Below are 12551 nucleotides of genomic sequence, written 5' to 3'. Positions count from 1 at the left end.
GGAAGCTACTCTGCCACCATCCACACCCCCCTCCTGCATTAAATTTTTCTCGTGTTCCCTTATTGTGCCTGTGCTTGACTTTATGATGACTTTATTGGTCTCTTCTGCTAGCCTATAAGCTCGTGGGCAAGGACAGTTTTAGAATTTATGTCCACAGTATATATTCTATAAATATTCCTTAAATGAGTTAAATAATTTGCCCAAGACCATATTGGTGTAGTTTTGGAATGTTGGTGAGGTCCGGAGCCGACAGCCAAGAAAGAATTCTTGAGACATCTTTGGTGCAAAAAGGTGGTTTTATTAAAGCCTGGGGACAGGACCTGCGGGCAGCAAGGAGATTGTGAGCAGCAACTTATTATATACTTTGGAGTCGGGGGAAGTAAACGTAAGGGAAGATCCAAAAGGATTTTCAAATGCTAGAGAAGACTCTCAGGATACCAGAGGCCTCGCTCTTGTCAAACTAAGGTTGTTTTTCCCTCTAGCGAGGCATTAACATTACGATTGGGAGTTCCAGGAGGAAGGTCATACTTTGCCTGCCTCAAGTATTTGTCAGTGGGCTGCACGTTATCCGGGACATTTCATTTTTTTTTTTAAAGATTTTATTTATTATTTATTTGAGAGAGAGAGAATGAGAGACAGAGAGCACGAGAGGGAAGAGGGCAGAGGGAGAAGCAGACCCCCTGCCGAGCAGGGAGCCCGATGCGGGACTCGATCCCGGGGCTCCAGGATCATGACCTGAGCCGAAGGCAGTCGCTTAACCAACTGAGCCACCCAGGCGCCCAGGGACATTTCATTTTATCTACATTTCCTTCTGCCTTTGTTCCCCACATCAATAGAACTCAAGGAAAAGCAGCAGAGATTAAGCCTAAAGTTAATACATTGTGACACGCAGCATATATTGCAAAGATTAGAATGATTTTAAGCCCTCATCTTTTAAAACATCCATGGTTTCAGTATTTATGTAATCTTGTTTACCTTGGGCATGGGGAGAACTCAGCTCTCCAAGTCCTGCAAAGTTTTATTTATTGCACATTTTCAAGGTTTTCCAGTAATTCTATGGACGCAGCCGTCCAGAGCCCCTCACATGATTGCTGTCTGATACAGCCTTCCCTGCACCTGCATCAGCGTTTTGGATCCTAGAAATCTTTTATCTTTGCCTCCTGTGTCAGGAAATACAGAAAGAGCAAGGTCCCCTTTGCCTCGTATTTGCCCACACGTGGCTGGCTTTTCCTTAGGATTGTGATTCCTTCTGTGCTAAGTTCAAGGAGGACGTGGGGGCTGATCGGCCGCAGGTGGCAGCCTCACCAACTTGAGCGTGGTTTTCGTGGTGTTCGAGGCGCCCCCCACAGCAGGAGCCCTTCCAGAAGCCGCGCTGTGGGACCCCCGCCGGAGGGGATGGGCGCCAGGGAACTCCCGGGCGAGAGGGCCCGAGAGGACGCTCGCACGTCTGGGCGATGCGGCCGGGCCGCTGGGCGGGGCGTCTGGCCGGGAGCGAGGACGGCCGAGCGTGGGGGCTTTCATAGCCCACGGGTGTGTCCTCAGCCAGCGGACGCTGTGTACGCACGGCACCCAGGCTCTAAGTGGCTCAAAATGTGGTTACTGGGCATGTATTTAAAGCAATTAGATGTCTAAGACCAAAACTTGGCACAGGCAAGCTTTTGAGCGAATGTCCCAGCCTCCTGTGAAGAAGTAAACGAACGGTATGAGGCCAATATACGGGGCCCCCCTTTAACCCAAAAATAGAACACCCTTATCATCCCAACTTTTAACACATTGACTTTTGAAATGAGAGCTGCTGAGATTTTAATTCATATTAAAGGATTAAAGTTTACTTATTAAGTTTTTAAATATTTCCGAAATTTAGAAAATTTGACTTTGATACAGACAACACAATTTTAAAACTGTCATGAACATTCAGTTTCTCCACAAGATAGCTCTAGAAATCTCTTCTGCAGGCATCTTGGTCAAGTCCTCATGTGTAAAATGAGCTCATTAAATCAGGCGGGTTTTCAGATTCGTTGTAGTTCCAAAACCCTAATGAAAAGCTTTTATATCAAAACAAAGTCTTAAGACAGAAATATAAAATGATTTTTAAAAAATGGATGGAAAGATAATGCTCAGAATGCTTGTAAGTAACCAAAAGTTGGAGGAAGGAGCCGTGATAGGGCCCAGATGTCCTGGTTGTTAATGTTCAGGGTTCTGTTTACTCCTTTTAATGAACTACTTCAAGAATTCAGGAAAGTATGCATTTCTTCTGTGTACTCAGCGGTACCAGAAATGTGCCATCCCAAAATGTGTCTCTTTGGTAGGTGGATTATTTCGAGCTGAAGGCCATAGAGAACCATCACAGGCAGGAAAAGCTCTAAAAACAGGGCGCAAGTTTTTCTTTCCCAAAAGGAAATTTATATTTACAAAGTAAATTTCTATTTGTAGAGATGTCTCTCCCTGAAGTATCAGGAAGAGGAGAACTCAACTCGTAACAATGCAGAAGGCATGGACTTCAATCTACAAAACATGCGTTCCTAAAGAACTCCTGTTTACCATATTTCTCTGGCCATTTTCCTCTGCCTTTCCTCTCTCACCCAGAATCCCCAAACCTCATTTCCTTTGTTGGGATTTAATCCCAAATTCTAACGGCCTCTGCGGATTAGTCATCACGGAGGGCTCTCTTCTGTACATGTGTGATGCACATTTTAATAAACTTCTGTTTTTCTCTTGTTACTGTATCTTTGTCCCGGCTTACAGGACCCCAGCTGGGGCACCTTCCCTACAGTACGGACTGACGTATGCGAGAAAAAATAGTTTTCCCTCTACCCTTCTGAGTTCTTGACCGAGAGTTTAACAAGAGCAAACGAGACAAGTTTAGCGTGTTGTTTACCCTTACATGGAGAGATGAGTTAACTCCTGACGGGCCCTGAGCCACAGCTAAAGACAAAAGAAAAAGGTGCAGGGAGGCCAGTTCTGGGGAGGTTAGCAGGAAAAGCTCAGTAAACTTGGGGGAGGTTTGTTTTACAGATTTAAGTCAGTGTGTTCTCCATCCTGTCTAGGCCCTGGGGCCCCATCTTCTGCCTGCCTTCCCCTGTCTTAGCAAGAGTCCTGCTAAGGCTGCTTAGTGAGAATGTCCCCACCCTTGATATCTGACCACATTCCTTATCCCCCTTAGTTGACCATGAGCCCTTGGCCTGCTTCAGCAAGAATCCCCCTGCCCTCGATGACTCCGCTAAGTGATTTTGTGCTCACTGAACCCCTCATTCTGCTGGTTGGCTATTGGTCCTCAGCTCCTTTGCTGTATCCAGAGGCCAGCCTGCTCCGTCACCCTGTTGCAATGCATTTTTGCAACTGTCCCGAATAAAGTCTTCCTTCCCTGTTGACATTTCAGCAAGTGTCAGAATATTTTTTTCTTTAGCAATACCACAGAGTCAATCCTGACCTTCTTGTATACTTAATTTTTAAACATAAAATATTACATATGCAATTGATACATATGAAAAGATGTTCAATCTCATTCATAATAGAGCAATAAAAGTAGAACTACACTGAAATACTATTTATCTAACAGACTGGCAAAAAACTGAAAGTCTGACAGCATACTCCCCTGGTGAAGCTGTGTAGAAAAAAGGAACCCACCTACACTGCTTGCTGGATTGCAAAACACTAACACTCCTACGGAGGGCGAGGGGTATTTGGCTATAGCTGGCAAAATGACATATGAATTTACCATTTGACCTAATAGTCCAACTTCTGGGAATATATCTTAAAATAAGATGTATGTCCATGATTATTCATTGCAGTGCTATGTGTAATAGCAAAAGATTGGAAACCACCCAGATGTTCATTAGTAAGGAGTATTTGAATACATTATGATACTAGCTGAATATATTATAGTACTTTTACACATTGGAGTATTGGGCAGAAATGACTCTATGACCGTATTGAGTGATCTCCAGAATTTACTATTAAGTGAAAAAAGGAGGAAAAAAGCATGCTACTCTTTATCTAAGAAAAAGGGATATATGGATAAATACATGATTAACAGCAAATTAAAAATGAAAAAAAAAATGAACCATAAAAACAATGTTGAAATTATTACCAATGCAGCAGGAAGGGAGTAGAATGGAGATTTTTCAGTGTGAAGGAAGAGAGGGATATATGATCAATGAGGTTAAATAAAACCTTGAATTCCTGAGTTGGAATTCAAGGTGAGGTTCATGGTGCATTTTATTATGAAAACAAATTAAAGAAAAACTCAAAACAAGACCATATTACCCAGCGCTCTTCATGAAACGGGTTATAAAAACATTACAATTCAAGAAGAATCAGCACCACAAACATTCAGATTTATGGTCTTTAAATACCATATCCCACTAAATGAATCAGGGCACTTTGAGTAAATGCTTATTACAGGTATGAGATAAGCCATGTACAAAACCAGCCTGGCAAGCAAAGACTACTAGGGCCATGTCAAAAGGACGCAGAAGCCAATGTGAATATGCTCTATTGGCCTAAGATAACCCCTGAGGACTGAAGAGTAGACTTTTGCTCACCCTGAAATATGTCTCTTTGACATAAGAATTATGTTGAGCTGGTTATTTTTTTAAAAGGTTTTATCTATTTATTTGAGAGAGAGAGAGAGAGAGCACAAGTGGGGTGAAGGGCAGAGGGAGAAGCACGCTCCCAGCTGAGCAGGGAGCCCGATGCGGGACTCAATCCCCCAACTCCAGGATCATGACCTGAGCCGAAGGCAGTCGCTTAACCAACTGAGCCACCCAGGCGCCCTTGAATTGGTTATTTTTAAGACACAGCAGACACAGGATAAACTCTGAAAACCGAGTAGAAGTTGCCTTTTTGTAAGAGATGTTTCTGTATATAAGGGAAATCCCCATTTGTAAAAGTGTCTTCTTGGCTGTACCAGGAAGAAGGGGATGACCAAACCTCTAGACATTCGTATCAGTGGAGAAGGCAAGGACTTACATTGTATAGCAGCTTTACCCTTGTTTACTGTGCTTTTCTGGTAACTTCCCATAACTGACTCCCCACCCCCAACGTCTTTTGTCTTTAGCTGGAGATGGAGTTTAAGGCGATGGCTTGGGCCGTTTCGCGGAGTTAGTGTTCTGATCTCTCCCATAGTGTACATGAGGCATCCATGTTACTAAACTTGGGTTTGTTTTCCTCCCATTAATCTTTTTACTACAGGGGTGTCTCAGCCAAGAGCCCAGAAGGGTAGAGGAAAAATTATGTTTTGTAGCCTGCGGCACCAGTAATCACAAGAGATGCGCGAAATAGGATTCATAATGATAGCTGCTCACTTTCAGGGCTTTTATCGACGAATTTCTTTAAATAGTTTTTTAATAGGTCACAGTCTAATTTTATTTTCCTTTGGAATAACTGTTTGTTTAGCACTACTTACTGACCAGTTAATTCTTTTCTAACATGTAACGCCAATGGCATATCAAGTTCGTATACATAATATGTAAGTGTGTCTTTTTTTCTGGGCTCTTAATCTTGTTGCTTTATCCGTCCGTCTGTGATACAATGTACTGTTTTAGTTACTGTGGCTTCATTATGTAAGTTGGTATCTGGTGGACAAGTCCCTTCAATCGTATTCTTCTTCCTCAAAATTGTCTTGGATCCGGGCGCCTGGGTGGCTCAGTCGGTTAAGCGACTGCCTTCGGCTCAGGTCACGATCCTGGAGTCCCGGGATCGAGCCCCGCGTCGGGCTCCCTGCTCGGCGGGGAGTCTGCTTCTCCCTCTCCCACTCCCCCTGCTTGTGTTCCCTCTCTCGCTGTGTCTTTCTCTGTCAAATAAATAAATAAAATATTTAAAAAAAAAAATTGTCTTGGATCCTGTATTTTTTCTACATAAATGTGAAAAGTATGAGAATGGCAACCTCAGCAGAAATATTCGGCCTATTTTTAAAAACCACCAGTGACTGCACAGCATGTATGAAGAAGAGAAATCGAGTAAATGGGTAACTGAATAAATTAACACTAAACCACAAGCTTATACAAGATTAAAAGTTAAAAAGTAGTATTTATTCTACCTGAATGTTCTTACATGCTTTCTTGGGGAAAACGCATTTAAGGCTCCGAGTTTCTAGAATGTGGAATTTCCCGTCTCTTCGTTATCGGATCGTCCGGCCGGGACAAGAACCGAGAGCAATCGCCTCGGCTGCAGAGCGAGCAGCCGGCCGTGTCTCCGCGGCTCCCAAGACGCGGGGCCCGGGCTGAAGGCCGGGCGAGCGTGGAAGCGCCCGAGCCTCCGTGGGCGTGTTTCGCACCGGGGCCCGTCGCGGACGCCGCCGGCCGGCCCGGCTCTGCGACGGGGGGCGGGCGGGGCGCGGGCCCCGGAATTCCCCGGGCTGCCTCCCCCAGTGGCGGGCGGTGTGCGAGTCTTTGAAGCGGCTGCGCCCCCGGAGTTCCCCCGCCAGGACAGCATCCGATTCCATTCACGCGGGGCGCGTCGCGGCCCAGGGTCCCCGCGCCGGGAAACCGCGGCTCCCGCCCCGCAGCGCGCCCCGCAGCGCGCCCCGCACCGCGTCCGCAAGGAACCGCCGGCCGCGCTCACGCCCGGGGCCCGCCGCTACTGCCCCTGCCCCCGGGACGGAAACCGACAGATTACAGACAAGACACACACGGAGTGATGACAGAGTGGCCGTGACTCTCAAGAGATTACGAAGTCCAAACTGTAATCAACCTTTAATTAACGCCCCGCCGCTCTCCCGGCCGCCTCCGGGCCGGAGCCACAGCGCGCGCAGGCCGCCGCCGTCCCCGCGCGCAGGCGCAGACACACGCGCACGCGCCCAGGCGCAGGCGCAGACACACGCGCAGGCGCCGGCACCGCCGCGGAGGAATTCCGCGGGGCGGGGCGCGGCGCTTCCGCCGGCTTCCCGACCGCCCGACCCCGCGGCTCGGGGCGTGCCACGGCGCCTCAGGAGGATGTGCGGCGCGGAGGGAGAAAGACAGCGCCGCGCCGGCGCCGGCGCCGGCACGGTCCCGCCCGCCGAAGAAGGCTCGTCCGGCCGCTCTCTGACGCAGACTCTCGGTGCCCCGGCGCGGCGCTGACGTCATCGTGCGTCAGCGCGTGCCCGCCTGGGCGGGGCCTCGGGACGCCGGAGCTGCGCCGGCCGGCCGCATCTCCGGGGGTCGCCGCCGTCCGGGCTCACGGGAGGCCGCCGGCCGTCGCGCCGCTTCCGCGTGTGCTGCGCCGGCCCCGCGGTGAGTGCGGCCCCCTTGCGGGCGCGGGTCGGGGCGCGGGCGGGCGGGTGGGTCGAGGGCGCCGGGCGGGCGGCGGGGGACGGAAGGAGGCCGCGGCCCCTCAGCCAGGGGCCAGGGGCGCGGCGGGCTGCGGGCTCTCCCCGCTCGCGGACGCTACTTTGTCGGTGGGGAGCCCTCGCCCCGGGGCTCGCGGGCGACAGCGGGTCTCAGGGCCGAGCTGTGTGGGGGCCTGCCCCGGCGCGGGGACCGGACCGCACGGAGCTCTCGCGGCGTCCCCCCAGGGCGTGCAGCCGGGTCCCGGCGCGGGGAGGGGGCCGGGGGGAGCGCTTTCTCGCCGGCCGGCCCCGCCGGGCTGCCGTGTGCTCGGAGCGCGGAGTGCCCACCGCCCGGGTCCCGTCGCCGAGGCGGGTGCTGCTCAGCCGGTCGTGCGGTTAGGTGTGCGCGCTGGCTTCCCCGCACGGTCTAGGCTTTCTGTCGGTGAGCTCGTGGTGCGTTTCCCTCCTGGTCATTTTGCCTGGTCCTGGACGGACTTGACGTTGAAACGCGGCGTGCCTGCCGGGTGCCTGCCTGCCGGGTGCCCCTGGGGCGCAGGCTGTGCGTTGCAGCGCTGGCTGCCTTTGCGTCCGGCGCGCGGCCGGCCGAGGGGCTTTCCTTAGGCTGCTAGATGCTGTCGCCAGGGGAGGGGAGACCAGGAGCGAAGTAGCTGCCTGTGTGGACGTGTCCGTCTGTCTTCAGAGTTGGACGTGTTTTAAAAGGACACCTAGTGCTGCTGGGGGTATGTTGCGTTTATTTTAATTGCTTTTCCAGTTAGAAGATTTTGGTGACAAATTTCTGGACTTAAGGTGTGTTATCTAAAGTAAATCATTTTTAGACTGTACTGAATACATTGAAAAGTCTGTAAGTTCTCTTTACCATTAAAATACAGTTTTCTGAAAGAGCTTTTTTTTTTTTTCCTTTTCAGATTAACAGCCTTGAAGAGTCTACTTTTTTTCCCCCTCGTTTCTTTCTCCGGCAGTAATAAATCCCATTTTGGAGAACCAGAAACTTTATAAAGGGATATAGCTTGAATTTTGTGGAGTGTAATTTTGTGTATGAATTATAGTTTTAAAATATCAAGGGTTTTCAGAAAGAAGGCTAGTAGGGTTAATGGTATATTGTGCATAAACAATTCTGTCCATAAAATATTATTCATAGATAACACTAGGAAGGATAAGCTGTATCTTGATAAGTTGATTTATCTGTACAAAATGATTTAGATACATGATTTTTAAAGATAGGCTATTTAATTTTTAAATGCAGTGTTAAAGTTCCTGTTGTGGAAATTTTATGGTTAAATAGTTTGGAGAAAATACCTTCAGTTAATCAAATATAATTGGTATGCAGAATGGGGAAGAAAGACAAATCATGATGCTGCAGGAAACGGAAACAAATACAGACAATATTTAACAGGTGGAAGAGGTAGCAGTTAGCTTGAAGCAAAATCTGACATCATACACACTAAAACAAGTGTAGGGTCAGCAAGTTGTTTCTGAAGCTAGTACAACCCATTTAAGTAAATACTGGGGTGATAACCTGTGTGAAACTAGCCTTTAGATAATATGACCCTATGAAGACTTTAATTCTTGTTTGCTAGAATAAAACAAGATTTTTAAAAATACTGTGTTAAAGGGCTTGAAAGAAACCTGCATATAGTTTTCCCCACTTGTAGCATAATCAGTAATTGGCTTGATAAACAGGCTTTGTAGCTTGTAACTAAAAGCATATTGAAGGCATAATTTAGGTACCCTATAATTATTTAGAATTTTGGAAATATCAACCTCCTTGAAAAATCAAGCAGTTTTAACATATTTCAATAAGTGTGCCAATTTCTTTCAGGCCTTTATGTTAGTATTACACCAAATAATGAGCAATTAGCCCTTGAGTTACATAAGAGTTAATATAATCCGAAACAGTACTAGATGGTATCTTGGTAATTTAGGACAGATATTCGTCCCACCTGAGTGTAAACTCAGCATAAATCCCATAAAGAAGGTGTAGTGAATTTTACATAAGTAGAAGCCTATCGTTTGATTCTTTTATGTGGTAAAAAACTAATTTCGTGTGAAGATAGAGATTTCAGGTGAAGGTTTTTAGCCATTAAAAAGTAAAATCACTCATGCACAAAACTACTTCCCAAAGACTTGTCCCAGGTTCTTCATGTCAGAGAATTAAGAGTACCATGGAAGATAGCACGATCTTATCAAATCAGACAGTTGGCAACAAACAAAAAATAAAATACGACTTTTCATGTGAACTCTATAGAATGTCTACATACTCAACGTTCCCCCCCGGCGTCCCCATCTCAGAGAGGAGTCTGGCCCGTGCTGGTTTTTACTACACTGGTGTGAATGACAAGGTCAAATGCTTCTGTTGTGGCCTGATGCTGGACAACTGGAAACCTGGAGACAATCCTATTGAAAAGCATAAACAGCTCTATCCTAGCTGTAGTTTTATTCACAGTCTGGTTACTCTTACTAGCCGGGATTCCACCTTTAAGAATACTTCTCCAACGAGAAACACTTTTACATATTCGTTATCTCCCACTTTGGAACATGGTGGCTCATTCAGTGGTTCTCATTCCAGCCTTGCACCAAACCCTGTTAATCCTAGAGCAGTCGAAGACTTCTCCCCATTGAGGACTAATCCCTACAGTTATGCAATGAGTACTGAAGAAGCCAGATTTCTTACTTACCATATGTGGCCGTTAACTTTTTTGTCACCATCGGACCTGGCAAGAGCCGGCTTTTATTATATAGGACCTGGAGACAAGGTAGCCTGCTTTGCCTGTGGTGGGACCCTGAGTAACTGGGAACCGAAGGATGATGCGATGTCAGAACACCGCAGACATTTTCCCAACTGCCCATTTTTGGAAAATTCTCTGGAGACGCTGAGGTTTAGCATTTCAAATATGAGCATGCAGACACATGCAGCTCGACTGAGAACATTTATGTACTGGCCGTCTAGTGTACCAGTTCGGCCTGAGCAGCTTGCAAGTGCTGGTTTCTATTACGTGGGTAAGACACTGATGTGTGGTTGTATGTTTTATCAAGTTCACTTTGTTTTACGTATTAGGATGTGTGTTTAAGTTCAGTCTTGTTTTCTTTAGGTCGCAATGATGATGTCAAATGCTTTTGTTGTGATGGTGGCTTAAGGTGTTGGGAATCTGGAGATGACCCGTGGGTGGAGCACGCCAAGTGGTTTCCAAGGTAATTGTTGTGAAAGGTATTTCTACACAAAACTGTGCTTACAAGAAGTAGGTGTGCTTGTAGGATTTACGTTTACATTTCAGTATAGCAAAGCTGCTTTTACGGTGTTGGGGAATTGGTCTTTTAAAACACCAGATCTGGGGTATCTGCCTGGCTCAGTCGGAGGAGTATGTGACTCTTGGTCTGGGGACCATTGAACCGCACAGTGGGTGTAGAGATTACTTAAAAACTTAAAATACACCGAATTTTAACATTAATTATTTTGATAAAAATGTTCTAGAATGTTCACTTTTGTAAGTCATGTATTCAGGATATAATTTTTTTTTTAAAGGTTTATTTATTTATTTATTTGAGAGAGAGAGAATGAGAGAGAGAGAGAGCACATGAGAGGGGGGAGGGTCAGAGGGAGAAGCAGGCTTCCCGCTGAGCAGGGAGCCCGACGCGGGACTCGATCCCGGGACTCCAGGATCATGACCTGAGCTGAAGGCAGTCGCCCAACCAACTGAGCTACCCAGGCGCCCCTTCAGGATATAATTTAACTTGCTACTATTTTTTTTTAAAGATTTATTTATTTGAGACAGTGAGAATGCTAGCGGTGGGGGGGGCTTAGGAGGAGGGGAGGAGACAAGCAAATTTGATGCTGGGCTTGATCTTAGGCTTGATCCCAGGACTCTGAGATCATGACCTGATCAGCAGTCATGTGCCTAACTGACTGAACCACCCAGGCACCCCTAATTTAACTTATTCTTGAGGACTCATTTATAATTATGGCCATATGTTTTATCTGTAGGGTTCCTATTTTTGCTTTAAAGAAATCTTAAGGATTACAAAGATGTGTAGAATAGCATGAAAGAACATATGTTGGAAAAAAGAGAAAAGGAGAATAAGAAGGGACATAAAATGTTCTAGAAAAAGGCAGATACAAAAATCATATAATGAAAGCTGATTAAGTCTCGTTATAATTGTAAATTTTTTTTTGTACAGTTTATCTTGTGATAAGATCTTGTGATATCTTAGTCAGTCTCTAGCAGTATGTCCTGTTTTCTACTGTAACCCACAAAGAATTGAGAGGCCGTATTGTACGTGGAAGTAGAATTAGAAATTAATTCATTTTTGAGGAGCTGTGTGAACTTGGACAAGTGGTGTGACCCTTTTGAAACTCTGTCCTTATCTGTATAATGAGGGCGTTGGACTAGATTTTTTTTTAAGTTGTGGTAAAATATACATAATGAAATTTACCATTTTAACCATTTTTAAGTCCATAGTTCTGTGGCATTAAGTACGTTCACATTGTTCCTCCGTCATTACCACCAGACTTTCTCATCTTCCCAAGCTTGTACTCATCACACGAACTCCCCATCCCTGCCCCCGGCCCCCCAGTCCCTGCAGCCGCGGTTCTCCTTTCTGTCTCTCTCAGTCTGACTAGGTACCTCCCATTAGTGGGATCGTACAGGACAGTGTTTGACCTGTGAGTGCCTTTCATAATGATGAGGAATCTCTTGAACCCCTTCACGAAATTAAAACGTCCTATTGTCATTTTTTATATAAAGATAAACTTGAAGTATTTTATTATGGATCAGTACATTGTTAAAAGTTGTATTTAAAAATTTTATCTTTAATATTCATAATATAACAAGGTAAAATTTGACTTTCTAACTCGAAAGTGACATATTTTGTTTAAATTATTTAGGAAAAAGTGTATTTTGTCAGAATTTTAAATGACTTGATTATGCTTGGCTCTATGGGATTGTGTACATGAAATTTGAAATTTACTAATAACAGTATTTAAAAGACAAAAATAGCTTTCCAGTTCCAGTGTTTGAATTACTGCATTTTGTCCCTAATAAAACAAAACAAAATCTTGGTTTATTTCCATAATTTGTGTTTTGTTTTAGATGGTTAAAGGAAAAAGGCTTAGGGTGCTTTGTGTAAACACTTCGGAAAACAGCAAATTTTTTTTTTTTTCTCTCTCTTTTTTTTTTTATTCTTCTGTTAATCCCCATACATTACATCATTAGTTCTAGATGAAGTGTTCCATGATTCATTGTTCGTGCACAACACCCAGTGCTCCATGCAGAACGTGCCCTCCTCA

At 45.8% G+C, this 12551-nt stretch overlaps 1 protein-coding gene and 1 long non-coding RNA gene across 3 annotated transcripts in view; one reads left to right on the top strand and one right to left on the bottom strand.

Moving 5' to 3' along the window:
• Nucleotides 1-12551, bottom strand: part of LOC145716353 (uncharacterized) — a 438007-nt gene that overhangs the window by 399916 nt on the left and 25540 nt on the right. The window lies entirely within an intron of this gene.
• LOC145716348 (baculoviral IAP repeat-containing protein 2-like) lies at nucleotides 6876-10493 on the top strand. Of its 2 annotated transcripts, none has more exons than XM_081799589.1 (3): nucleotides 6876-7214; nucleotides 8176-10267; nucleotides 10360-10493. In XM_081799589.1, the coding sequence occupies exons 2-3, from the start codon at nucleotides 9370-9372 to the stop codon at nucleotides 10461-10463; spliced, it is 1002 nt and encodes a 333-aa protein (XP_081655715.1). In that variant the 5' UTR covers nucleotides 6876-7214; nucleotides 8176-9369; the 3' UTR covers nucleotides 10464-10493. The 2 variants fall into 2 exon arrangements, with proteins under 2 accessions (XP_081655715.1, XP_081655716.1); XM_081799590.1 differs by lacking the exon at nucleotides 6876-7214 and adding an exon at nucleotides 7436-7989.

The sequence above is a fragment of the Leptonychotes weddellii genome, chromosome 11 (assembly GCF_054177405.1).
Source record: "Leptonychotes weddellii isolate Sample4059 chromosome 11, ASM5417740v2, whole genome shotgun sequence".
In the NCBI taxonomy this organism is placed as follows: domain Eukaryota; kingdom Metazoa; phylum Chordata; class Mammalia; order Carnivora; family Phocidae; genus Leptonychotes; species Leptonychotes weddellii.
The sequence above is the reverse complement of the archived record's forward strand: the minus strand, read 5'-3'. Positions and strand labels throughout refer to the sequence as shown.

Coding starts and splice junctions, on each gene's coding strand:
- LOC145716348 (XM_081799589.1), top strand. CDS start 9,370: ATGCACAAAACTACTTCCCAAAGACTTGTCCCAGGTTCTTCATGTCAG. Junction 10,268..10,359: donor TGCTGGTTTCTATTACGTGG/GTAAGACACTGA, acceptor TGTTTTCTTTAG/GTCGCAATGATGATGTCAAA.